This window comes from Hakea prostrata, chromosome 9 (genome assembly GCF_041222555.1).
Source record: "Hakea prostrata isolate BN-2017 chromosome 9, UWA_Hpros_2, whole genome shotgun sequence".
Taxonomy (NCBI): domain Eukaryota; kingdom Viridiplantae; phylum Streptophyta; class Magnoliopsida; order Proteales; family Proteaceae; genus Hakea; species Hakea prostrata.
The window spans coordinates 38,916,331-38,943,469 of record NC_142608.1 but is presented as its reverse complement, the minus strand read 5'-3'; the positions used below and the strand labels follow the sequence as shown (position 1 = coordinate 38,943,469).

The following is a 27,139-nucleotide window of genomic DNA, read 5'->3' as shown; positions in this document are numbered from 1 at the left end:
CGTCTCTTTTGTGAGATATATGCCTGGTGTGTGCATGTGTACTCTCCATGTTTATGTGGTTGAGTTGTGAACCATGAGTTGTTGTTTATGGGTTTCTCTACCTGGTGCATTTGTTGCATGGTGTATCTGCAGTGAGTCCTTTAGTGTTGCATGGTTAATGCATGTCTAGGTATTTTGCATATTGTGTTTGCTTTATACATTGTTCTCTTTGCTTTTGTTTGTGCAGGTACACTTGGACGATAACGGTTGAAGCCTGATCTATTATGATGTTGTTTAGATTTACAGATTAAGGGGGAGATTTGTAAGGGGTAATCTGGGTATTTCATGTATTAAGCTAGTTTTCTATTGAACCGGTTGGTTCACTTGTTTGTGGCGTTTGGTTCCGCAATTCTGTTGAATCAGGTTCAAAATCATGTTTCTAGGGAATCATGAGTCTATGGAAGTAGGTTCTGTAGAGTCAAATTCCTAAAAAAATCGTGTTTGGTTACCCTGATTCTGAAAGTGAATCTGTCAAAATTAGCATTTGGTTACCCTGATTCTGAAAGTGAATTTGTCAGAATTAGCATTTGGTTACCTGATTCTGAAAGTGAATCTGTCTGAATTAGCATTTGGTTACCCTGATTCTGAAAGTGAATCTGTTTGTTATTTTATTTGATTAACCAAATACCATAACAATAATTTGTCAAAATTCAATACATCAACCATGAAATTATTGAGCCACATTTATAAAATCCCTCTCTCTTATCTCCATTTGTATCTGAGCATGGTTGACTCCATTGAATGCAATTAGTATTTAAAAAATTATCTCAGTCTGAACGAAAACTACAATAAACTGGAAAGCCTCAATTACCACCAGTCAAATAAAAAGTTGTGAATGGTGAGGTCATTTACATTGAATTGTTCATCAATACATTTAGTACTTATCATCCCTTCCCATTGAATTCTTGGTATATGAAAATTTAACGACCAAAAGGGTGAAACAGAGGGCACTGTTGGAGTTTCTTGCAAGTGTGGTAGATATTTATTGTCCTTGTGGGATATGAATCTCATATAATACCAGCATAGAAAAATTGTTCTTGTGTGAGTCCAAAATTGACTTTAAATTTTTTTCTTAAGCCTGGCACAACACAGAGGCCACTCAATTGCAAGATGGGTTTGGATCTGAAAGCATTTGTATATATTATTCATTAAAAAGATACAAATGAAGTAGAAAGATACCTAATTCCTACATTGGGAAAATATGAGTCCCTCTAATATGAAAGGCCACAAAGTGACAACATAAGATGAAAAAAATAACAATAATAATAAACTAAAAATTAACAATAAGAGAAAAGAATATATCTTAAGCTTATTTCATCCCAAAAGAGGAGAAATAATCTAAAGCTTAAGCTTCAATTTACAGTCACTAGTTTTAATGCTAATCAAATTATTCTGACTCAAGCTATCCACCACCAAATTGCACCTGACATTGGGCTTCACCTTTATAAGTTTAAGTCTTCCAAGCTTCAAACTCACTGGTACTTTAGCATTAAGAATCAATGGAATATTTCCTGTCTGTTGTTGTTGAGATAATGCTTGAAGAACAACATTTCCATTGGGAATCTGACCTGTTAATTGAACATCAAGAACAGTTGTGTTCTGGTGACCCTGATAGAATTGTGGTAAAGACCCTTCACATAACTTAGTGTTTGTGTACCAAGCACTAATGTTGCTTCCATCTTCATAGTAAATTCCTATTTTCTTGTTTGGGTTTGTTGCTGTAAGCCTGACTACAAATGCAGCAGAAAGGGTCATGTATGTGTTGATCATGAACTGATTGATTCTCAGACGATCTATGGAGTATGAAGGGACCTTTGGTTGAAAGACAAGATAAAGAACACCAACTATAGCTTCAATGATAAGCACTAGAAGTAAGAGAAGGCCAAATGTACAGCACAAGCATCTGCAACAACTGCAACTTCTCTTTCTTGGTGGGTTCGAGTGCACCACCAGAAATGTCCGCCGGAGCAATGGTGGAGTAGGAGGAGGACGAGGAGGGGGAGGAGGGTGTTGCTCTACTGGGTCACCTTTCTCTGATCTTGTTGAACCCTCTGGAACTAATGGCACAGTGGGTGGTGGCACTTCTGGATCCACTGGGTGTATTTTCTGATGTTCAGCCATTGCTAGGTTGAGATCTCTTCTGAAACAAACAGTGACGGCTTCTGAATCCACTGGGTTTTGTGTTCTCTTGAGAAGATTGTATGGTTTCTTGTTACTTCTATTAAGGGTTTTGTGTTTTCTTGTTTGACTTGGTGTCTCTTCAGGAAGTGATGCAGTGTTGGGAGTAGGTATAACCTTCCACACCTACTCTAAAGCTGAAGTGTATGGGTGGTTTACCATAATCAGGAAGAGGATCAGTTAAATCTGAGTCAAGATCATCGCCCCATATGAGCTCCCTCACAGTTGCAAAACCCCGCACATCACTTTCAATCACACTAGTTTCAACATTCTTCTTAAGCAATCTCAATCTATCTGGAAGATCGGTAAGAATAACTTCAGCACCAAGAAGAGCTGCAATACAGCTGAAAACAGAGAAGAACCATTAGTCTTTAAAACTAGACAAGAAGACATCGGTTAAGCAGATAGAAAGAGAAATTAGAAAACTAATATCCTTCTTGAACAGAGGAATACTCTGATACAGATTGCTCATTATTATTAGACATTAAAAGTTGAAGAAATTAGATTATAATACCCTACTAGTCCACAGCCGGCACCCAATTCAATAACCTTCTTGCCTTGAAGAACAAGCTTCACTGAGTCCACAGCTTGCTCCAAGAACTTCCCTACAACAATGCCACTGTCCCACATCACTGCTCCAGTTACCCCTGGTGTGCTCTACAAGTTCATAACCATTAAAAAGAAGAGAAACTTAAGAAATTTCAAATTTTGTAAATAGATTCAATGAAGACTTTATTACATCAATCACATACAGGTAAAATATCCCAAAAAATACCAACAACAGCAACACTAGAGACGCACAGAACTACCCATTAAAAGACTATTATCATCTTCATCAGAGTTAAGCTAATTATCTGAATTTGGCCCATTGAATCCATCTGGTATTATTGGGTTTTTACAATGGTTCACGGGTATATAACCTCCTTCAATAGTAATCATTTTCAGGTTCCTAAACTCAGAAAGCTGTCAGGGTTACATCACAAGAAAGTAGTAGAGCCGGAAAAAAAAAGGACTAAAGTGTTCGATTTCAAAGCATACCATGGACGAAGGCGACTGAGAAATAGTGAGACAATGCCCACAAGCCTCCAATTCAAGCTTAAGAGAAGATTGGATACAAAGGCATTTTGCTTAGATAGGGTTGGTTGTTGAATCGCCCACAACACAAAGATCTCCTCTGACGAGTCCTGAACGAGTCGAACTGGGTCTCCATAGGAACCTATCTTGACCAGAGTCTCAATTTCTTCTTCTCCATCGGAGACCACCATCACTGAATCCATATGCTGCGAACTTCTCAGTCCAGGGTCTCAACCAGGTGCCGTGACACCGATTTGGCTTCGGTAAGAACAAATTACGCAGAACCAAACGGATGAAAAACCTTCACGGAACTGCAAGGAAGAGAGGAACTAGAACCAGATGGAAGAGATGAGCGAGTTCAGTAGCTGTGATGGAAGAGATGAGCGACTTCAGTAGCTGCGATGGAAGAGAGGAACCCTAGCTGCGACGGAACAGACTTTGCGAACGAGAACGAGAAAATGATTCACGATGGTTTCAAACCCCTATTTATATGTGGGTTCCAAAAGGTGAGTCTATTTGGAAACCACCTCCTGAGGTGGTTTCCAAGTGATCCTAAATTTGTGTGTTAAAAGTGGATCCTAGCTAAAGCTAGGTTCCGACTCAACTTTCAACCAAACACAATTTTTTTCCAAATTTCATGATTCCATGGAATTAGATTCCAGGGAAATGCAGAACCAAACGTCACCTTAAGTGTTGCATGGTTAGTGCATGTCTAGGTATTTTGCATATTGTGTTTGCTTTATACATTGTTCTCTTTGCTTTTGTTTGTGCAGGTACACTTGGACGATGACGGTTGAAGCCTGATCTATTATGATGTTGTTTAGATTTACAGATTAAGAGGGAGATTTGTAAGGGGTAATCTGGGTATTTCATGTATTGAGCTAGTTTTCTATTGAACCGGTTGGTTCACTTGTTTGTATAACATGTTTTTGGGCTGGTTCACTCTCATTCGTATGCAAACACGAATTTGGGGGTTTTATGCGATTTGGGGTTTCTGAGCTCTGGCAATTCTAGCTATGGCGATGTTCTTCCTTGTTCTTCATCTTTGATCTTCGTTCTTGGATGATCCTTGTAGCACTCTGAAGGTAAGGTGCTCAGCGAAGGAAGGAGAACACTCGATGGTTTTCTTGAGGGTGATTCGGTGAAGACTGGTTCGTTACTGGTTGTATGAATCTCCTTCTGTAGTCTGTTCTTTGATGAGATTCTAGAGGGCTTTCATTCATCATGTGAAGAGGGAAACTCGGTGGTGATTTGAGTTCATATGGTTGCCATATACGGTGACTTCTGTACCTTTCATTTTTCCCTTGTTATCTGTAATTTCTACAATTATAGTTGATCGGATTCTATCTAGAGTCCTGGAGATATAAGTTCGAAAGAACCGAACTCCGTAATCAAACTCTCGTGTTTTCTTCATGCTTAAATTAGGGTAAAATGCATAGTCTAACCTTGTTTGGCAATCACATTTGGTCTATGGGTTTTTCAGTCATAATGACTGGCACCTCTTAGTGAAGAGGTCATGTTCAGTTCAATGCTCACTATATACCCGTCTCCTAATGTAGAGCTACCAATTCCTAACACTAAAAGAAGAAAAAAGGGTCTACGGGTGTTATTTTCGAACAATATAGGAGGCCGGTGTTATTATGGAAAACTTGAGGGGCTTGAAAGTTGAAACACAATTATCCTTTTCCAGTTCCCGCTAGAACTGGGTGGGTATAAGAAGGAAGTACGACTTTCAAATTCTAGCTTCAACACAATCTCCACCAACCGTAAACGGAGAGGCTGGTTATCACCAATGGCGCTGTTATCCGCTTTCCAGGAGAGGCTTCAGAAGATGGAGGAAACCAGAAACCAAAGGCTAGCTCTTCTTCAGGTTTGGAATTTTTTTTTGCCAAACCTCAACTTGTTCTCCTTTGAAGACATAAAGAACCCTAAAATTTATGACCAAATTCAGGAGGAGAAGGAGCTTCAAAGAAATAAATCACTGCTGTTGGAATCAAAGCTTGTGAATATCAGATCCATGGAACAGCGATGCCTTATACTTGAGCAGAAGAATGCGGCAATTAATTTCAAGATATTAGGTCACAGGTCGGAGATCTCGCTTCTGGAAACCAAGTACCAGTCGACGTTACAACAGTTGAGGGATCTGAAGAGTGACGTGGTGGATCTCGAGGATTTTGAGAAGGAAAGGGACAGGTTTTATGCCATGAAGAGATGTGAAATGGAAGATTTCAAGGGACAAGTGAAGAGATTCGTTATGGAATCACGCCAACAAGTGCATGATCTTAGGCTTAGACTTGGTGAGGTGAGCGTACGACTGACTTGCCTAGTTCTGATATAATTAGGATGAGTTTGATGACTGGAAATATAAAGTATGTACTTGCTGTTATAATCTCTTTTTCTATAATTCAAGAGGTTTGTCTAATGGCCGACAATCACTGATCGACTAGGTAGTGTGTTCAATTTCTCCCAGCTTACGTTACTGCTCTAGGCATTGATTGTGTTAATATCATAGAGAAATAAAAATGGAAAGTTGGATGAACTTTAATAGACCAATGCTAGCTCCAGCTGTGTTATTGGGAGAAGAAACCTACCGCATGCGTTTCAAAAATCCAGAATTGAAAACGTGGTGGGAGATTTTATTTACTGAAGAATGAACTAAGTGTTTGTCTGTTTTTAGCTGCAATCTCCAAATCCAGTTTCCTCCCCCTAAAGGTCTTTCTACTGCCCCAGACCTAGGTTTCTGTAGCAATTTTTGCTGATATTCACGTTGGCTTACTTCTCAATGCTCCTGGTATGTAGCCAGATGAATAAATATTTAGGATTCTCCTTAGGATATGATCCCTGAAATTAATTTCATTTTGAAAGTTAGCTGCTGCGTGTGAATGGGATAGATACATGTGCATTAGATGATAGAGTGCTGGCAATTTTTGTTAATAGAAGTGGACAATATATTCTTTATGGAGAATGAGGACTAGTATCTGCTTTTCTAAGACCTATGGAGAGATATCTGAAAGAATCCTAGAAATACAAATTTGGCATTTGCTGCAGAAGGTGTTGAGATTGCAGAGGACAAGTTCTTTTTACTGTATTTACTACCTTACAGCAACATCTTTGACATATAGATATTAGGAAATTGTCAACTGATATTATTCAGCCTTGACTTGTCTCCAATATATGGAGTGAGGTTCCGGATACTTGAGTTATAGAATGGTAGATTTTCATGCTGCTCCTTGTTGTCCTTCTGTCGTGTTGTTTGAATTGAAAAAGGTAAAAGATGTTCTCTTTCTATGGTTTTAAATGCACAGAGAATAGAAAGGTGAGAGTGAGAGAGCTCAGTCTTTACTTGCTTTCTATATATTAGAATGCAGAAGCTTGGGGGTTAAGTTATTACCCTTTGCTGGAACTTTTGGTTTTTGGAAAGTAAGTTCTATATAATGTCATGGACCCTTTGTCCTCCCCCCATGAATTAATGGAGACAATAAGTGATTGCTTTGTTCAGTGTATTGTCATATAAGTGCCTGAATTGAGAGACCCAGTAGGGAGAGAGTCCCTAGGTAAGAAAGACACCTGAACCCCATGTTTTCTTCTCCACTCACTCTTGCATCTTTCCATTTTCTCTGTTTTTTCTTTTCTAGTTATCACTGCTGCACCTTCAAGGATCTATCACTCAGCAATTACTTAGTCAAATTGGCTGATATCTATAGCATTAAATCAACACCTTGAGAGCTCCACTCAACTCTGTTTTACTCTGTATGCTGCCTGGGTTCATTTTTCTTCACTAAGTTTCTAATTTCAGCCCTCAGTTTCTCATTGCCATGCAATTTCTCTGCATCTAGCTTGCACATTGACTTGAGATTTCAGGGCTTTTCTTCAAACCTTCGAGGTCCAACTTGATGGGTGTTTGAGCCCCATCAGATGGTTCAGTTTTAATGCCATTCTCTTGAATATTACGCTTCTGGTTATGTTACTATTATGCTGGAATTGTTACTTATTTGTAAGTAAGTAATAATGAAGTTGTAAGGCACTGATACTTGTATGGTTTCATTGCTTTTAAGTTAATTCTACATTGTGATATCAGTTCTGGAATCAGTACCAATATTGGTTTATGACTGTGATCCTACTTGGAGTTAGTGTGGTGATACTTAGGGCTTAATATAAACAAAAGCAGATGCTGTGCTTGTTCTAGCATTATTCTTGGTATTTCCTGGGATTCAAGTGCAGAAGAAATTTCAGTTGCATACATAACATACTGAGTGTTAAGTGAATGCATAATCTCATAAATCTTGTATTTATAGAATGTAAATAACCGTTACAATATGAGAAAATATTACATGATATACTATGCTCTAATACCCTCCCGCAAAGTTAAGGGTCCTTCAAGAACCTTGAGTTTGGAGCGGAGTACACCAAAACGAGTAGAGGATAGAACTTTCATGAGGACATCAGCAAGCTGGTCAGTAGTAGAGACATAGCGAACGCAAAGATCTTGCTTTGCAACTTTGTCACGAACAAAGTGAAAATCAACCTCAATATGCTTTGTACGAGCATGAAAGACGGGTTTGCTTGACAAATAGGTTGCACCAATATTATCACACCATAAAATTGGAGGAGAAACTTGAGAAATCCCCAATTCCCCAAGAAGAGACTGTATCCAAGTAAGCTCAGTTGTAGCAAGAGCCAAAGCTCGGTATTCACTTTCAGTACTAGAATGAGCAACAGTAGTCTGCTTCTTAGATTGCTAGGAAACCAGATTGGAGCCCAAGAAAATAAGACAACCACTTTGCGATTTTCGGTCAACAGGGCAACCAGCCCAATCAGCATCGGAATAAGCCGCTAAAGTGGTAGAAGAAGATGGCGTGAGATGAAGACCAAACAAAATAGTACCCTTCAAGTAACGGAACAATCTTTTAAGAGCAACCCAATGAACCTCTTGAGGAGATGCCAAAAATTGACATAGCTTATTCACCGCATATGATAAATCAGGATGAGTAATGGTGACATATTGAAGGCCACCAACTAAACTCCGATATAGTGTGGGATCAGCCAGTGGTTTGTCCGAGACACCAGATAAGTGAAGAGAGGAGGACATCAGGGTAGAAATAGGCTTCACATCCAATAAGCCAGCTCGATCTAGAAGAGTAGTGATATATTTTTGTTGGGACAAAAGAATCCCAGTTTTGAGAGGAATGAGTTCAACTCCCAAAAAATACCGAGCGGGGCCTAAGTCTTTGAGAGCAAACTCAGAAGACAAAGTGGAGAATAAAGCATCAATAGCATGCAAAGAAGGCCCAGTGATGAGTATATCATCAACATAAACAAGGACATACAAGGGTGTTATAGGATGATGCCGAATAAACAATGAGGAATCAGTTTTAGAACCGTCAAATCCATGTTGGAGAAGAAAAGTACTAAGGCGCTGAAACCATGCCCGGGGCGCCTGTTTGAGGCCATAAAGAGATTTCTGTAGTTTGCAAACATAGGTAGGATATCGGGAGTCCACATACCCTAGCGGTTGTTGCATATAGACTTCTTCATTTAGTGTACCATGTAGAAAAGCATTGTTGACATCAAGCTGTCGAAGAGGCCATTTGGAAGAGAGAGCCAAGGCAAGAACAATGCGAATGGTAGTGGGCTTGACGACAGGACTGAAAGTTTCATCATTGTCCAACCCATATTCCTGTGTATATCCCTTAGCCACTAGACGAGCCTTATGAAGTTCTATGGTTCCATCAGCCTTACGTTTGACACGATAAAGCCACTTACACCCGATCAAGCGACGATCTAATGGTGGAGGGGTAAGAACCCAAGTGTGATTGGATAAAAGAGCATTAAACTCAGCATCCATGGCATTGTGCCAGACAAGGGATTTGGAGGCTTGACCATAACAAGTGGGTTCTTCCTCAGAAGAGATATGAGTAATAAGAGCTATGGGTATAGGGTACCGAGAAGCATAGTAACTCTTAGGGACTTTGAGACGGCGGGTCCCATCCATAGAATGAGTCACCATAGGGTGAGTGGAAGTCACATTAGTATGAGAACTAATAGGCCTAGACAAAGAACTTGTAGCTAATCCATTTGAAGGAAAAGCATCATTAATAGAAACAGTCCTTGTTGAATATTCAGTTACAGTCCCTGTATTATTTACATCTTGAGGACCAAAAGGAGAAGGCCCATTAACAAAATCAATAAGAGTTGTATCAAGCCCATCAGAAAATGCATCAGTAAGAGGTCCAGTTGTGTTCTCTGCAGGACACGGGAGTGGCTGATGAACCAGCCCAGCTGAAGCATTTGAAGGAGCCAAAAGAGAATCACAAACTGCATTTACAGCTTCATATTTTTCTGATATAGGACCCAAAACAGCTTCATATTTTTCTGATATAGGACCCAAAACAGCTTTATAATTTTCTGATATAGGACCCAAAACAGCCTCATAATTCTCTGATATAGGACCCGAAGCAGCCTCAAAATTCTCTGATATAGGACCCGAAGCAGCCTCAAAAGGTGCAGGAACAGCAACAGCTGAATGTGAGAAGTCCTCTTGGTGTAAACTAGAATCAGGAACTGCAGAATGTGCAGGAGCTGCAGAATTTTCAGGGACAGCACTCTTTGAAACGTTGCTCAGAAAATGTGATTCAAGAACAGGAGCTACTGAATGGTCTTGCATTACACTGGGTGCAGGTGCTGGTGCTTCAGACAGCTCTCTCAGTATATGTGATGCAGTAACAGTAGTATGTGTATTCTCAGGTGAAGATTGAACAGCAGATGAAGCAGTATGAGAAGCTGATTTGAAAAATGTATGTGCAGATAATGAAGGACAAGAAACATATAAAGGATATCACTTTCTGCTCGAGCTCCATCATGTCCTATTTACAACCCAACAAGGTAGGGGGGACAGAGAGGGGACTCTCTCATACCTGCTAACCCCTAGGATGAGAAGTAGGTCCAAATGCCTCGAGCCAATGTCCGAGTACCAGGCGCTACGGCGCTGAAGTAACCCATGCCATACTCCCTGGGATAAGGAAGAAGGGGAAACAGTAGAAGGCTTTGAATGAAATGGAAAAGAAGATTCATCAAATATAACATGATGAGAAATGACAACCTTTCCCGTAGCTAAAGACAAACATTTATACCCATGATGTTTAGGGCTGTAGCCAATAAAAATAGAGGCAGAAGACCTAAAATCTAGTTTGTGTTTTTGAAAAGGTCTTAAGAATGGAAAACAACTACAGCCAAACACTTTAAGAAATGTATAGTCAGGATGGCGATTAAAAAGCTTATGAAAAGGAGTGCTAGAAGCTAAAACAGTAGTAGGCAACTGATTAATAAGGAAGACAGCAGTAGAGAAGGCCTCAGACCAAAACTTTAATGGTAAACTAGAATGTGCAAGTAAAGAAAGGCCCATTTCCACAATATGACGATGTTTACGTTCGACCCGGCCATTTTGTTTAGAGGTGTGAGGACATGAAAGGCGATGAAGTATACCACAAGATTGCAAAAAGGTAGTAAAACTGCGAAATTCCCCTCCCCAGTCAGATTGAAAACTCTTAAGAGAACAAGAAAATTGATTTTTAGCTAGAGCTTTAAAAATTTGAAAAACCTGAAGAGCATCATACTTTTTAGTAATGGTGTATAAGCCATGTAAAACGGGTAAAATCATCCACAAATGAAACATAATAATGATGGCCTTCAGTGGAAAGAACAGTGGAAGGCCCCCCCAAGTCAGAATAGACCAATTGAAGAGGGGCTGTAGTAGTAGTAGAACAAGATGTAAAAGGTAACCTATGAGATTTACCAAGTTGACAGGAAGAGAAAATAGAAGAAGAAAAAGAACCAGAAGAAGGAAGATGAAAGGTATGTATCATACGGTTGACAACAGGAAAACTAGCATGACCTAGCCTAAAATGCCAAACATCAGGAGTAACACATGTACTAGAGAAAGCTTTAACAGAAGTATTATGCAACATCACAGGAAGTGTGTAAACACCATTATCAGCAGGACCTCTGAGAAGGACCTGGCCTAAGCACCGATCCTTAATAACAAAACCACAAGCATCAAATTGAAGCACAACATCATTATCACAAGCAAAACGATGCACCTATAATAAATTGTGAGCAGCAGTAGGCACATGTAGAACATTAGCAAGATGAAAATTATTGCCATTCACAGAGAAGGAAGAAGAACCAGTATGAGATATGTGCAGACCTGAACCATCGCCAAGACGAACAAAATCAGCACCAAGATACTCGATAGGTGAACTAAGAGCACCCAAATCAGAGGTTATGTGATGAGAGGCTTCAGAATCGGGTATCCAATGCATTATTCCACGATTTGCAGTAGTAACATTAGCCCTTGGAGAGAAGGGAGCAGAACCAGAGGCATATCGTTGAAGATGAAAACAACTTTTCTCAGTATGACCTGATCGATCACAGATCTGGCAAAACAAAGAAGCACTGTGGCGTCCTCCATGACAACCACCAGACAAAGCAAATCGGCCACCAAAATGGTCTCCAGAAAAACGAGGATTATTGCCATGAGAAAATGAACCACCACGATTGAAGCCCCCACGAGATGTAGTAGCCACTTGAGTAGTAATATTGGTGAGATCTTGTAAAGCAGAGTATAACCGCAGTTCTTCACAAGAAAGAAGACCATAAAGATCTGAAATCTTGATTGGAGAGTCTCGAGTTGTTACAGATGTCACGAAGGCTTGATATTCAGAGCTTAATCCTCCAAGAATATACAACACCATATCCGAATCAGGTATTGGTTGGGATGCAAGAGCTAGGGCATCAGCAAGCTTTTTGATTTTGGGTAAGTAATCGGCCATAGAGTCAGAACCCTTCTTCACTTGATGGAGTTGCAAACGTAACTGCATAATCCGTGCTTGAGAAGATGAAGCAAAAGCAGAGGACAGCGCAGCCCAAACCTCAGCAGAGGTGTGAAGACCGACAACTTGGGAATGAACCGACTCCGTGAGACTGGAGAGAATCTAGCTTAGAAGAGTTTGATCTTGATACTGCCAGGCAAGAAATTCGGGATTTGCAGTAGGGGAAGCCGACTCAGGATGTAAGAATGGAGGAGGCATGAGTTTGGTACCATTGATGAGCCCCATCAATCAAGAACTTCGAAGCAGAGGAAGGAACTGACTTTGCCAAACAAGATTTTCAGAGGTTAAGTGAATCGTGAGAAAGTGATGAATGTTCGAGAATCCCAGTGAAGAAGAACAGCGAGCAGAAGGAGATTCCATGGATGCAGCAAAAGTAACTGAATCGGAAGCCATTGATAGAGCAGAAACTCAAGAACCGTAGAAAATATCAAGAAAGGAGGAGAGAAAAAAGCGCAGGGGAGAAAAAGAAAAGGAATTAAAATCTCAGGAGCGAACCTTCGGGAATGATACCATGTTAAGTGAATGCATAATCTCATTATGAGATTATAAATCTTGTATTTATAGAATGTAAATAACCGTTACAATATGAGAAAATATTACTTGATATACTATACTCTAATACTGAGGATGCCTGCAACCCACAGAAAGTATTGGAATTATATGGTCCGGGATTTATTGACAGTGCTATAACATTATCAACAACTGGGAAACTAAGGAAAGTATTGAAATACCACCTGGACTTTAGTTAGAATATTCTAGCATGAAATTTTTCAATAAGAAGATAATCCACATAGAGGGAATTGGGGGTAGGAATGGTTCTGGAGAGGAAGAGATTTTGGGAGTGACATGGAGAAGAGAGATAACTTGTCAATCTCTCTTCTAGAAATGAAGGTAGGTAAAAGGAAGAAAGAAAGTTGCCAGAAAATAGAGGAAATAGAATTAAGAAAAGTATTTCTCCAATGGTAGAGCTGTGGAGTAGATGGAGGGGCATAAAAGCTGGTTGACACTCCAGGCATTGGAGCACCAGATTCAGGGAAGTGGGTGAGAGGTGGATTCTCACTGTCAGCATTTGCAATTGCACTGCATATACGAAGCCCACTAAGATTTCACTCCTCTTCTTCCATTGTGGGATTGCTTGCTTTATTCACGCAGTCACATTCATCCTTTTTAATGGGTTCAATAAGATAGTGTATTATTTTTTTAAAAGAAATTTATTCAGAGACCCAATAGATTCTAGTAAACAAGTGTTATTGCAAATGCTATTGCAATCCAAGTAATGACGATGCAAGCGGAATTCTCATCATCATTTTAAGGGAAAAAAGGAAGCATCAATCAATGGACTGAAGGGATGAGAGTATAGAGAAATGTAAATAAGACTAAAGAGACGTGAGTCTTTGGATGAGAAATTGTTCTTGTCATTTGATGCTGGGAGTGAAGAAAGAGGGAGAGAAAGGTGAAAATGAGAAGAAATAGGAAACTAGTTCAGATCATCTTGTCAAGGAAACAAGAAGAAGAATCAAGCAGTGGACAGCAGGGGAAATGACTCACAATAACATTTGAATCAATGTTACTAAATGTTTTGGTATAGGTCTTTACATTGAATTCTATCATGGGTTTTCATCATGCATTATAATATGTTTGTAATGGTTTCTCTTATATGCAGTTTTTGGAAATGAATAGTTTGGATGGTTCACATCTCTTTGATAATGTCATAATTATAAGGCCTACCCAAAGCAGAGGCTGGGTATCCTAGTGCATGTGGCGCATCATTTATGCCATAGCGAGATCTATAGGTTTTTATGTAATATGGTTAATTTTATTGTTTGTTTTGGTGCAACATGATATAATTATGCTAGTGGTGAATATGAGCAAACCAACATATACAAAATATAGGATATAGCACTTGCAGATTCATATAAAAAGCAAAAACAAAGCAACAAAATGAGAACATAATATCACATAATAGAGAAATAGAAAAGTAATCAGTTTAACACAACATAAGCCAATAGATGCAATAAAAATGAATCACGGATATAACCAGGAAAAGAATGAGCCTGACAAACAATGAAATCATCTCAAATCACAAGGGACAGGTCAAGGCATCCAAGGTAACACTTAGGCAACTACGTCGTTTGCTTTTTGTGCATCAATGGACTTGACAACATGCCTAGGGCACTGGAGAGATCCTTGTTGCTTAGGCGACAACTTGAAAGCTATGTACATAATACTCTAAAATTTTAAAAACTCAATCGCTGGGGGTTGATTCTTCTTTCAGCTCAAATCAAGCCTTCAAGAACTTCAAAGCAACAACGGGTTGCTGGATAATTCAGAGATTGCTGCAACAGAGAAAAAGAATGCTGAACTTTTAGTTATTAAAGAGAACTTGCAGAGAAGCATTGAATCAAAGTATCAACTGAAAGCACAATTGGAGAAGCAGCTTCAGAACATTTTACTTTCTCAACAGCAAGACAGAAAGAAACTGAAGCTGAATGGTGAGAAAGAGAAGTCCAAGACAGATGGCATACAAAAAGAAGGACAAATTAGGGAGCGCGGTGTGGAGTAGGGAAATGAATTTTTTTTCTGGGAGATACTCCACAACATCTGTTAGACCCAATCTGGGATGTTGCTTCATTCAGCCTTTCATGGTAGCACACTTTTGTAGATGGATTATGGATAAGGCATTTGAACATTTCTCACTACAACTTCTCTTCCCCACCCAAAAAAAAAACAAAAAAAACAAAAAAAAAAACAAAAAAACCCCACCCATTTAGAACCCCAATCCCTCTTTTCCTGCCCCCAAAGGAGAAAACAGACCAATTGATGTTCATAGCTGCCCATTGGCTTCTTGCCTTCCCCATGTCAATGTTTTTCTCCAAATTACATGGAGAAAAGAAATGTTGTTTGCATCAACGTGGTGAAGTTGCAGCCAGATTTGACAGAAAATGCTAAAACTAGGATTCTTCAAAATCCAATTACCAGAAGGTTCTTGTATTGTTTAGTTGTTTCAGGTACTGGCACAACTTTGTGTACACGGTGGATAAAGCGGTTGCTTCTAGAAACTCCTTTTGGTATCTGTTTGAAGCTTATGTTCAATTCCAGCAACCGGCAGGGTGATGGGTTCCTGCTGCTGCAAATTGAATCTTTGTTGGACTAATGCTTATATACCCATGCTGTACCTATTACCTCTAAATTAAATTTTAATCCTCGTTTCTCACCTTTTAATCAATTCTGTCGGGATCTATTTCTCTTTTCCGATTCATTCTGTCCAAAAAAACTCTCGTACATCCTTCAGTAAACATAAGCTTTAGATCCTCAAAAAGGGCTTGCAGAACTTTAGTTCCTGATTCATGCTGTTAATTTTCCAGAGAGAAACTATGAAAGATAAACTTCTGATGGTGGGGTTACTCTGGATACCAAACAATATGGGGGTCGGTCCTTACAGTTCTTTCATGAAACGATGGCAAAGACTTCAAAGGAATGGACCAAGGGCAACTCATAATTAGAAAATTTATTTTGGTCTGAACTCATAATTAGAAATTCAGGTTATGTAGAGAGTGGTCTCTTGCCTTTTTCTTCTGTCCCTGCCCTTTTGTAGGTCTTTTATTTTTACAGTATGTTATGCGGAAAGCAGGGAACTGGGGGTGTAGAGAATATAATCTGAATGGTCAACTGGGCTTGGGCCCGTAATTTAGCCCCACTATTGTTTAACTTTCTTTTGGGCTTGCGGATTCTATATCTCTTGACTCCAAGATTATTGGTATCTGTTCTAAAGCTTAATTTCTTCTCTCTCGTTTTTTTTCTCCTCCCCACTTTCTTTCAGATAAATCCAAAGTCATTTGTTTTTATTTATTTTTTACTCTAAAGTGAAAAAGGGGTAGGTGCAGAAATCATATTCCCAAAGCCCCTCCCAAAAAAAAAAAAAAAAGTTTGTTATTTCTTTCACATCTGGTGCTGTTTTTATTTTTTCTAATAATAGACTGAGGGTTTTTTTTTTTTTTTTGTTGAATTAAAATCCATATAAATGCAAAGAATGTTAGTTACATTCTATCATATAGGGTTGCACAGTTATAAAACCAACACCTCTTAGTGAAAAGGTCGTGGACATTCGATTTTGCGAGATGGTATATTATATGATTTTCCCATCCCTAATATTAATATAAAAAAAATAAAAATAAATCATCTATGCCGAAAAAGAAAATTTAATTGCATATGATCGTTTATGGAGTGTTTCACACCTCAACCCCACCCTTTTCTTTTATGCTCGACTAAAGAGGCTGCATTTGTTGGCCAAGAGAAGTGTGGGAAGGGGAGTAAAACTAGCAAATGAAAGAAAATAATAGAAACAAAATGAAATGAAAAAGTAAACTGTGATGGTGTTGGGCCGTAAATGGTAAACAAAAGAAAATAAATCTATTTGTATGCAAAAAATTTACTTGGCCTTGTGGGTGGTGACTTGTGACTGATCTCGAAGAAACGAACACATAGATAAGTATTTGAATCTCAGTAAGAAGCTTGAGTGGTGGTTTCGATTATGCCTGTGCAACCAAGATTGATGTGACTGTTCTTGAAGAAGTCGACGTTTCAAAGGTTTATTGTGACTGTTCTTGAAGAAGCTAATGTTTCAAAGGGTTATAGAGTACAATGTTTTTACATTAAGACAACTTTATTGCCCCATCTGGAGGAAGAAAATGTTAAAACCAAGAGATTTAACTTAAAGATCTCCTGGTGATCAGGTGGTATTAATCTACACTATAGATTATCCCCAACCACACTAGAGGACCGTTGGTAGGTTGGAAGTACAAAAGTTTAGATTAAACTAAGTTCTTAAATCCAACAAAGATTTAGGTTTAAACAAGATTAAGAAGGATTTATGTAGTTTAACCTATATTTTTCATGATCTGCGTTCGCCTAAGAAGCATTATAATCTTCAATCTATGGCCTGATAAAGTATCGACAGAGAGAATAAATGAGTCTTATAGAGAAGGGAATCAAAATATTAGAAGCCTTGCGAGTACTTTGGAGGAAAAATTCATTCACTCACAAGTATTGGTTGATTTAAGAAGCACTGTCAAAAGTTTCTCTCTCTTAGTGCTTATAAGATCAGAAAGCATCATAGAAGAATTTAAAGTCTCTTTTTTCTGTTTTGTTCCTACGTGATTAGGCAGCATTTCGAGCCACTTATGTTCATTTTCAGTGAAGATTCTAATGAGTTAAAAACGAACATCACAAATAGCCTTACTAGGTCACACTATTGGTTATATTTAAAATAACTTATCTCATTCCAGTGATGCTGGATTTAGTTATTTACCGATGCATTAAGCTTCTATTATACTAATGCATGTAATCAAGTGTAATGGGTACTTTACTGCACGTAGACATGCTAAAGGCTTAAAATTAGAAGTGGATTTATATTTTTATGGGTGTTTATCAGTGTAGTTTTAATGGATAAATTTGTTTATAGGAGGAATTAAAGCTCTACCGTTGTCTGGGCAGTTGGGTCTACAATTAACAGCACTTAACCTTCTCATCAACTTTCAACAGAAAAGCTCTCTGGTCCTTGTCTTTGTCACTGCCTGCAATAGAAGAAAGAAAATAGTCAACATATCAAGTGCCACCGGCTACCCAATACTCCTTGGGGGGACCATTTCAATCTAAGCAGTCCTTGGAAAGATTTTAAAGCTCAAAATCAGGTATATAGATCACTCTATTGTCAGGATAGGGTAGTGTGCGTGGAGACATCAATTGGGTTGAAATTTCGGCTTTTCATGTAATACAAGATGTTGTGCTCAAATTCGACCCCTTTGAATGAACCACGGCTGAATCTAGTCTCCTTACTTGAGTCTTGTTTATCAAAGAGAAGACTGAGTGTGGGTAAAATTTGGTGGTCGGGCAATCGCCTCTAAAAATCAAGCCAAATTCAAGAACACCACCACCCTAGAGTGGGTTTTTAACTACCCAAGTTGAAGATCTTAACGAGATTTGTGGGAATAAATGTGGGAATAAATGAGAATTATCATTTAATGTGGTAGTTGGGGGCAAGGTTCGACATGTCGACTCGTGTCGCTGTGTCGGACCCTGTCGACGGGCGACATGTCGCCAAAAGTCAAGGGTTCGATGAAAAATCGAACCCCTGTTTCGAAGTGTATTTTAAGTCATTTTGATCTGAAATTTGACGTGTAACCTAATTTGAGACCAATAAACACATTGAGAGTATTATTTTGACCTAAAACATCACCTAACCTAAAGTTTATAATTGGCACAAGTCCAGCTATATGCGGGCAAAACTAGAAGTTTGGAAAATTCATATAAACTAATGTAAATATGCAAAGAGAACACAAATACACAAGTAGTAAAGAGATGTACTAAAGTTTACAATGCATTATACAATTATGTTGAGTATGACTCATGCTTCACATATTGTTGCCGACGGACACGGGGTCCCGCTCTTAGAGGCCTTATGTTACCTTGGCAAAAAGCGAACGAAAAATCGGCGAAAAACCAACGAAAGGCTGTTATATATGGCGAATTTAACGATATATCGCCGATTTTTTGGCGATATATCGACTTGTCGGTGATATATCGCTAACACGGCGATATTTCGTCAACTTAGTGTATAAGTCGTGTCGCTGGGGGGTATGGTGTCGCCCCCAGCGACACGTCGAAATGTCGCCCCGTGTCGGCGATATATCGTGGACACGTGGAACCATGGTTGGGGGATCTGTGGTGGAACCTCACTCTTTGGGATCCTCAGATCATCTAGGTGTTGCAAATCTTCTCCCTGTGTGACACATCATGAGGCAGAGTTGACCGTTCTGATCTGTCAGAATTTGGCAAGGGGATGGCAGCGATAGTCTGATGTATTTGCTCCCTGGCGTGCAGGGTTGATAATTTGGTGAGTGGCTATGGCTCATTTTTCGGTCAAGGCCCTCGATTTGATAATTTGGTGAGTGGCTATTAGCTCCCTGGCGTGCAGGGGATTGATCCTCTACAGGGACCAAACCTTCATACTTGGTACAAAATGGCACAACATGGGAAAATTATTTAATTCTAGAGTTTTAATTTGTTCTAATTCAAAATGTGGGGGGATCAAGAATCAACATGCATTAATTGGTTTGGGATAGAGTTGTTTCTCTTATTGGATGTAATTGTCGAATCTGATGGTCCAGCATAGAATCTTCTTAAATCATATTGTGGTCCATGAGCTTCCCTAGATCTACAGGATGAGATTTTTAACAACAAATAGGCATGTCTGTAAATTTTATGATGCATGCCCTAATACTAATGGACATGACTTAATAGGGTGATTTGGATCTCATGTTCTTATTATGCTAAAATGTCATTTGTACTAAAGCAAAAAAAAATATAACAGCTGTACAAAACCATATAGATTAGGAACCAAACCACTCAACCTAGAAGTTCCATTGCACCCAGTACACCCAACCAATGACCTCATGATTGGTTCTACTGTCAACAATGATCTAAGAAAACTAGTGAAAGAAAATAGGCTCCACTAGCACCAATTACAACAAACAATGGAAGATTAAAACATGTATCTAGGACATCTATTGGCATCCCACTATAGTTCTCTACTTATCAATATAGGCCACTGTGTATCTACTACTGAAGATGTCAATCTTACTTATGATTTGGCTAGATGGTCAGCATCCACATTTGATTCCCTATAACAATCCGGGATTTTCCATCGTATGCTAACCAAGAAACCTTCAAGATCTCTCCATCACTGAAGGATCCACCACGGAAGATCTTTCTTTGAAAAACAAGTACAACAACTAGCGAATCAATTTATATCTAGAGCCTACTTATTCCCAAACACTAGGACCATTCAAGGCCTTGGATGATTGCTTTAATTTTGGCTTCAAAGTTTGTGCAAACACCCAGGAAAAATCTGTATGATTCAACGACTATAACTTGTTCATTTCTGAAGACACTTGTAACCTCTGCATTCCCTAGGTTCCCAAGAGAGTTACTGTTAGTGTTGAGTTTCAGCCAACCCTTACTAGGTGGAGACCAAAAGATTTCAGATTTTTTTTTAGGGGGGGGAGGGGTGTGGAAGTTAAAATTTTTAGATCAAGCCAAGTGCCTTTGCTTGAACAAAAAGTGCTGCTGTTCAATTTCCTTCCATCCACTTTAAACTCATACACACCAATGTCAAAAAGTACTTGTCGACCCACGTAGCTAGGAGATTGAATCTGTCCTTCATAATTCTTGTTACAGACAACCACTCAACCAAGCCATGCAAAGAGGAAGTGCTTTGGCTTGTCTTTTCCACTCCATTACAAACTCAAGCAAGGAGTCTTTCATCGACCAAACTAGGCCAAATCTCGAAGCTAAACTCTCACCAATAGCAGCGTAAAAGGACACTGTAAGATGCAATGGAGGAGACTCGTTGAAGAATCAAAACAAATATCACAACAAGAAGCAAGTGAAATCCCTTTATGTTGTATCACCTCATCTGCAAGGATTTTTTTTAATGCATCAATCACCAGCAGAAGATTTGCTGACGAGGCAATAAGCATGATAAACTAATCCCATAAATCCCTTTATGTTGGTTCTCATATTCACATGATAAATAATTATGAAAAAGAACACCATGCACCTAGTTCCAAAACTAGGTTGCCTTGCAATTTAACACTAGAGTACGTGAAATGATACACCTATTTGATCATTTCTAGAGTTTCAAAGGGTTGTCATTTCATCATGTGTATTTGTATATGTATTAGTGTTGCATTCAAGGGTATGTGAATAGTACACAGTACTCATTGAATTATTTCTGTTCGCTCATATCTCTTTTGTTTTCTAGAAGAAGGTCCGCTCATATCTCACCTTAAGTCTCCTCCTCATCACCTCACCATTCTCTCATCATCCTCACCATCCTCACCATCCAATTTTCATCACTTACGGAAAAGAAATTGCAAGGCCATTGGTACAGGACTGGCGGTTGTCAGGGACTTGCCTAACCAAAATACAAATCTCTGCTTAGAGTGCACTCCAAGGTCAAGCAATACCACCCTCAAGAATCCACTATCTTGGCCTAGTATCCCCGCCATTCTAGGAGCATAGAGCCTCAAGCACCCCCACCATCTTGGCTTGACATTAATGGTACACTAGTGTACTCAATGTCCCCTCACGGTCTTCCTACCGCCTTTTGGGCACTGATTAGTACAAACTACTCCACACCATGGATTGCCAACTTAACTTTAGGGTTTGATCCTAACCCAATGCAACTACATGATTATGTGTATATGCAAATGATGCATCATCATATGAGATGCATGAGCAGTTGGAGGCAATAGCTTGTAGCCATCACCCCCTATATATCATGTAGAATGCAAATAAACTGCTAGAGAGCTCAAGAAAATTTAGTGTCCATTTCTCTCAGGGCACAAGCGGATCCTATATGACCTGGTGCATTCTTCTTCCCATCAAAATTGTATAGCTATACTGCTAGAAAGCTCAAGAAAATTCCATTGTATTGGTTTCATAGGTTATGTTTATGAAAATACAAACTTTATGGACAAGTTTAGATCATATCCTTGTACACTCCAGGAATCAATCGCATATAATCTATCATGAGATCCACGGAAGTAGATCTCATTTCCGATACAACAGGTTTCATATGACTAACCCTTCAGTGTCTTACATATTCTGTAGTTCCTCTTAAAACCAAGATCTTCCCTACCAATACAGACTGAGAAAGGCAAGCCACACGAACACATACACAAGCATGTGATATTGGTGGGTTTGAGTGGGACAGAACTGATGTGTCCCTTGTTGGATTCTTCTCTTTCCACTCCTTTTTTTTTTTCTCTCCTACTTTTTTGTTTTGGACGGTCGGAGATTAGGCATATTTACATGTAGATTCTGAGTCCTCACCCCGCATGAATGGGACCCCAACAAAATTGTGGTCACCATGTGCTCCACCTCCATGCTTTCTTTAATTGATGTTGAAATGGCTGGTCCCTTTTTCTCTTCGTCAGCATGAAGAGAGAATTTTTATTATTTTTCCCCTTTTAAGGGTTTTAAGAGTCTGAGAAAGAGAAATTTGAGGCAAGCAAGCTTGGATTTCCTTGCATCTTTATGGAAAGAAAAGGTTTCTTCGAAAGGGATCAAACTGGCCAATGCTAACAGTTATGCTCATCAAGGAATAAAGCTATTGCAAGGACCCTCTCTCCCCTCTCCACACCTTCCCTCCTCGTCTGGTTTATTAACAATTTTCAGTAGAATGTAAAATAATAACCATTCAATCCCCTTTCCTCTTAGATTCTATTTTTATTTTCTTAATATCCTTTAAAATATAGAAAAGGGATAGACAAAGATTTACTGAAAACATGGAAACACTTCATGTATAAGAATTTAGAACTGTTATGGATTCCTTTTTCTTGGTAAATGAACTGTTATGGAATTCCACGTACAAAAGTAGATCACTTTCCTCCCATCCAATCAGGAATTCTCTCCGTATAAACTTATTTCAGAAAACCTTTTTCTCATTAATTAGCTAAGCCTCTAAACCCTGAGAAAATTACAATTACAATGGAACAAAATTGCCTTCACTCCCTTCTCATATCTCTCATCACTTAAATTTTAAGTTCATGCATGCAGCGTTTCATGCAGAAACTGTATTCAAATTGGCCCCTTTGCAAGGATTAAACGCAATACATGGTCAATAAGCAGGTTTAGTTGTGAAAAGAAGGTACAGATTTTATTTATTAGAAGTACACGAATTCAACTCAGAGGGCAAAAAAGTCCTACAAGAAGAATGTCTATTTACACCCAACTCCATGTTATCTCACTTAGAATATTGGTCTTCTCATTAAGATTTGGAATGTCAACATGAACACAACAATCCAATATCCATAGCTTTTGCATCCACATCTTCCCTGTGTTCAACAATAATAAAAAGAACAGAAAAAAGAAAGAAAAAAAATCAGTAAATTTAATGACCATACTCTATACAAATACATTTTTGCTTTTAAAGTTCTTTTCTTCTCTACTTTTCTCTCATGAAATTTGTATACTAATCGACGTGAAAACTTTAATGTGAAAATGTAAGAAAAATGAAGAACTACGGTTTTACCTGAGTTGCAGAGGAAGTAAGAGAAATGGAAGCTGGAGTTGGAGTAGACAAGGTAGAGATGCCCAAACTATAAGCTACAGTTCCATCAGGTTGATAGAGTCCATAATTCCTCTCAGAAGTTGGCCCTGGCTTCATGTCTTCATTAAACAAAGCAAATACATAAGCCTCAAGGCTCTGATGAGGTCTTAAAGGTGTTCCCTCATTCTTCATTTGCCTTTTCAGCAGATTCCTATTATAGATTGCTGCATTTTCAATAGTTGCAGCTAGCTCACCTGGGTCTCCTTTAGAAGGCCAACCAGTCTCTGAAACTCTAACTTCCATTCCTCCAAAACCCATTCTTGAAATTGCAAAGATCACTGCATCAATTTGTGCGTATAACATGTTGTCATAGTGATACTTGGTGTAAGGATCATCCATTCCTTGGTTAGGGTTGAAGAGGACATAATCTAAAGAAATCTTAGATGGGGCATCCTTGTAAGCAAAATAGGGGTATGCATTGATCCAAAAGGGTGCCTTAGTGTTCCACAAGAACTGCAAGAACTGTGTCATGACACTGGTGAGATCGCTCCGGAAGCTTCCGGCGGATGGTGGGAAGGAGTTGGCAAGAACTGCAAGGGAATTTGCTGAAGAGACATGTATGTTTGAGTCTAAGCCTAGCTGAACCAATGCTCCATGTATGCTAATCATGGCAGGAACTAAGTTAGCTATTAAGGCAGGGTCATCAGTCGTGAAGATCTCATTGCCAACATCTATGCCAGTGATCTTGGTTGCAGGGTAGTAAGGTTTAATGTGGGTAGTCACCCATTGAAGGGCTTGTTGAGGGTCCATCACCACCTGGAGCATCTCATTTTCAACAGTGACGATGAGTTCGATACCGGAGTTTGCAAATGCTGTGAGGACTTGTGGATTTGTGTCGTATATTCTTGCTTTCGTGATCGTAAGAGAATTTAAGAGGGAAATCACTTTCTCTGGTGGGAGTAGATTGTTGCCAACTTGCCCATAGTTGATACCTACTGCTTCAACTCCATTAATTAGTCCAAAATCTGTAAAACAAAACAAAATCCATTAACTGTAAGAATTGATTCTCCATTGCATACTCGAAATCCATCAAGAGAGAGACAAAGAGAGAGAAAGTATACCTGAGAAGTACAGTAAGTAGAGAAGGAAAATGTGAATTATGGTTGTTCTTGAGAAGATACTCATTGGTGGGAGCACAGACAGAGAACTTAAATGGGCGAGAGAGAGAGAGAGAGAGAGAGAGAGAGCTGAGACTGGGAGGAGTAAAACCTGAATAGGTCCGATGGAGGTATATAAATAGAGAGAAAAGAAGGCCGGGTGGGGGAGGGAAACCTTTATTTCCTGTCTCTCTCTCCAAGAGGTTTTGGAGGACTATGGGTTTGGCCTTCCGCTGAGCTGGTCTAAATGATTTGGTTTTGCTCATCACCTTTATCATTATTTTCCTTTTCTAGTCAATTTTGGGTCTTTTAACTTTTCAATGACGCACAACCAACCCACCACGCGGAGAGAATTTTATTTAATGCCATAAAAGCCCTCTACCTAGGGCTTCCTTCGAACCAAAGAAAGACAAAAGTACTCAAAAATGGGTTTTCAGTGTTGATGTCATAATTGGAATCTCATATATTTAAAAGACTTCTTAAATCGAAACCTAAAGGCAAAATTAATAATATTTAAGAAGACAAGGATAAGGGAATAGGTTATAGTTTATTATTGCACATGGTAGATAAGAAGACTCTTTAAAAGCTTCCACGTGTTTGCCACATCATTCTCCTTGCCACTTGTCGTAATTAGCAAATTTTTTATCTGATAGTGATTTTCTGCGTGTGGCCAAAGGAGCACTCTATTTTTTGATAATTTTTAATTTGACTTCAAATTAAGAACTTCAGCACTGGTGAAGAATCATCTAGCATTTAAGGGTTCAAAGTTAAGGGGTCTGGAACTTTTTTGGAGGGGTTTTCCCAAATCTGATGATAATTCAAGAATTAAGATAAATTTAATGAGTATCTTTAGATTAAAATATTATTTATTTGTTGGAAGATTTCCTTCACAAAGAGGAGCCAAACACAAAACCTTGGATATGAAATGACGGAGTACATGGGCGAAATGGTAATTATGATTAAGTATATATCTGATAATTATTTGAAGTCAATTTTTCTAGGTAGTTAGAATAGTCATAGAGTACTTAGTAACACGAAATATTTGCTCTTTGGAGCCACTATTGGCATTTGGTCGTAATACCTAATTGATTTCCTTCACTTACTATAGTGGAACATCTATGTTTCACATTAGTGCAAGATGGTAAAGTGCACATCACCTACTCTCCCCCCTTAATATATACACACACGCACTGTGAAACCCAACCATAACCTTGACCTGGAAACCCTATTGTTTGTAGGTCCGATGACCCGAAGTAAGGGAAGAAGTCAACTATGGGCTATCTCAGTAGAAGACATGGTGTTTGACCCATAATCCATGGAGATTGATGATGGAGTTCCATATTTGGAAGTCTGTGCAGATCTAGAAAGAAAGCTGCATCTGATTGAAGATGAGATTAGTTGAAAGACTTAGAGTATTATCTGACTTGGTTTGAAGGCATTTCTACACCCTAAGTATGTCACTTGATGTGTGTGTAAAAGCTCTTGAGGTTTGGTGTTCATTTGATCCTCCATTTCCCTATTTGGACTTTGCTGACCTGATTGGTCGACTGGGCCAGTCGACCAAGCACTCGACCAACTGTGTGTTAAATCCGAGAAAATTCAATTTTAGGGTTTTTCACTCTCTATTTAAACACACTTCGTATTTCTTAGTGTCCTCTGCCTCCAAAACACCCTGAGAACGTGGGAAGACTCGTTTGAAACTCTCTTTGGTGATTTTGAAGAATTTTCTGCAAGATCTGAAGTCTCTCATCTCCGATCTACCAATTCAAGGTTAGTAATCTCTTCGGTGTCATGATTTATTATTCTTTAATCTTGTTCTTGTTTGAAATTGGGAAGAAGATGCTGCATTCTTGCAACCATCTCTTCCATGATCTCATTCTTTTCTTTAGGGTTTATGATCAGCATAGAGATCTCAACCCTAATCCTTGTAAGATCCTTTTGAAACCTAGTTCTTCTTATGGATCTGATTTCTTAGTCGACTGAATCTAATTTTCATGATATACTTGTATTTGATTTTGATTACCTTTTTCTTGAATGAGATCTAAATCATCCCTTGTCTTTTCTATGATTTTCATAGTATATTTTTCATCTAATTCTAGGGTTTTCACCCAATTGGGGAAACCATGATTTTAAATTAGAAGGTAGTGTTTTTAATCATTGTTAGTGCCCAATCTTTTCTCCCTTAGTGTAGAATACTATCCTAAAGTTTTCCTCCAAGTTTCGTGAAGTTCTGAACCCTGTAGATTTAGTTTCGGATTAGTTTTCCGAAATTTGCTTCGTACTTGACTCTGTTGGTTGACTGATTGGTCGACTTGGTCAGTAGACCAATCAATCAACCAATGAAGTCAGAAGCTCTGTTTTTTGCTCTGTTTGATTCGTTTGCTCTCTAATCTTTTAAGCTTCTTTCCTAATGTTGTATCTATGATTGTTAGGGGTTTAATTGCTAAGTTTGGAACCTCTCTCTTTGATCTTTGGATTATCTTCGACGATAATTAAGGTAATGACAGTTATTTCATAATAACATAGATCGTGTATACTTTGGTTTCTAATTTAAGAAACTTTGAGTTTAACTATTGTTATTGTATTTTATACTTCTGATGTACTATTGTAAGTACAGTAGCACTTCACTTATGTTTTCTTTTTCATTATTCAAGATTATATGAAATGCTTATTATTGTATATTGTTTAAT

At 38.7% G+C, this 27,139-nt stretch overlaps 3 protein-coding genes and 1 pseudogene across 4 annotated transcripts; 1 reads left to right on the top strand and 3 right to left on the bottom strand.

Annotated features, from left to right (window-relative positions):
• Positions 1 to 1,376: 1,376 nt before the first annotated feature.
• LOC149005215 (NDR1/HIN1-like protein 6 pseudogene) lies at positions 1,377 to 2,160 on the bottom strand (annotated as a pseudogene).
• A 139-nt stretch (positions 2,161 to 2,299) lies between these two features.
• Positions 2,300 to 3,482, bottom strand: LOC149005214 (uncharacterized). Its single transcript, XM_089135814.1, has 4 exons — positions 3,256 to 3,482; positions 2,970 to 3,006; positions 2,732 to 2,874; positions 2,300 to 2,561 (listed from the first exon to the last, which is right to left on the bottom strand). Exons 1-4 carry the CDS (start codon positions 3,480 to 3,482, stop codon positions 2,300 to 2,302), a joined length of 669 nt encoding a protein of 222 aa, XP_088991940.1.
• Positions 3,483 to 5,052: 1,570 nt separating this feature from the next.
• On the top strand, positions 5,053 to 15,006 carry LOC149005213 (cytomegalovirus UL139 protein). Its single transcript, XM_089169497.1, has 3 exons — positions 5,053 to 5,161; positions 5,243 to 5,593; positions 14,455 to 15,006. The coding sequence occupies exons 1-3, from the start codon at positions 5,084 to 5,086 to the stop codon at positions 14,740 to 14,742; spliced, it is 717 nt and encodes a 238-aa protein (XP_089025623.1). The 5' UTR covers positions 5,053 to 5,083; the 3' UTR covers positions 14,743 to 15,006.
• A 7,802-nt stretch (positions 15,007 to 22,808) lies between these two features.
• On the bottom strand, positions 22,809 to 24,563 carry LOC149005212 (glucan endo-1,3-beta-glucosidase 11-like). 2 transcript variants are annotated; one of them, XM_089168791.1, is made up of 3 exons: positions 24,414 to 24,563; positions 23,275 to 24,317; positions 22,809 to 23,077 (listed from the first exon to the last, which is right to left on the bottom strand). In XM_089168791.1, the coding sequence occupies exons 1-3, from the start codon at positions 24,475 to 24,477 to the stop codon at positions 22,991 to 22,993; spliced, it is 1,194 nt and encodes a 397-aa protein (XP_089024917.1). In that variant the 5' UTR covers positions 24,478 to 24,563; the 3' UTR covers positions 22,809 to 22,990. The 2 variants fall into 2 exon arrangements, with proteins under 2 accessions (XP_089024917.1, XP_089024918.1); XM_089168792.1 differs by lacking the exon at positions 22,809 to 23,077 and having other exon boundaries at positions 23,263 to 24,317.
• Positions 24,564 to 27,139: the final 2,576 nt, after the last annotated feature.

Excerpts from the sequence above, each read along its gene's own strand:
- LOC149005214 (XM_089135814.1), bottom strand. The coding sequence starts at position 3,482 with ATGGTGGTCTCCGATGGAGAAGAAGAAATTGAGACTCTGGTCAAGATA. Across the intron at positions 2,875-2,969 it reads TTTTTTGGGATATTTTACCT|AGCACACCAGGGGTAACTGG; the intron begins GTATGTGATTGA and ends ATGAACTTGTAG. Across the intron at positions 2,562-2,731 it reads GCCGGCTGTGGACTAGTAGG|CTGTATTGCAGCTCTTCTTG; the intron begins GTATTATAATCT and ends CTCTGTTTTCAG.
- LOC149005213 (XM_089169497.1), top strand. The coding sequence starts at position 5,084 with ATGGCGCTGTTATCCGCTTTCCAGGAGAGGCTTCAGAAGATGGAGGAA. Across the intron at positions 5,162-5,242 it reads AAAGGCTAGCTCTTCTTCAG|GAGGAGAAGGAGCTTCAAAG; the intron begins GTTTGGAATTTT and ends GACCAAATTCAG. Across the intron at positions 5,594-14,454 it reads TTAGGCTTAGACTTGGTGAG|CTCAAATCAAGCCTTCAAGA; the intron begins GTGAGCGTACGA and ends TTCTTCTTTCAG.
- LOC149005212 (XM_089168791.1), bottom strand. The coding sequence starts at position 24,477 with ATGAGTATCTTCTCAAGAACAACCATAATTCACATTTTCCTTCTCTAC. Across the intron at positions 24,318-24,413 it reads CTACTTACTGTACTTCTCAG|ATTTTGGACTAATTAATGGA; the intron begins GTATACTTTCTC and ends TTTGTTTTACAG. Across the intron at positions 23,078-23,274 it reads TTACTTCCTCTGCAACTCAG|GGAAGATGTGGATGCAAAAG; the intron begins GTAAAACCGTAG and ends TGTTGAACACAG.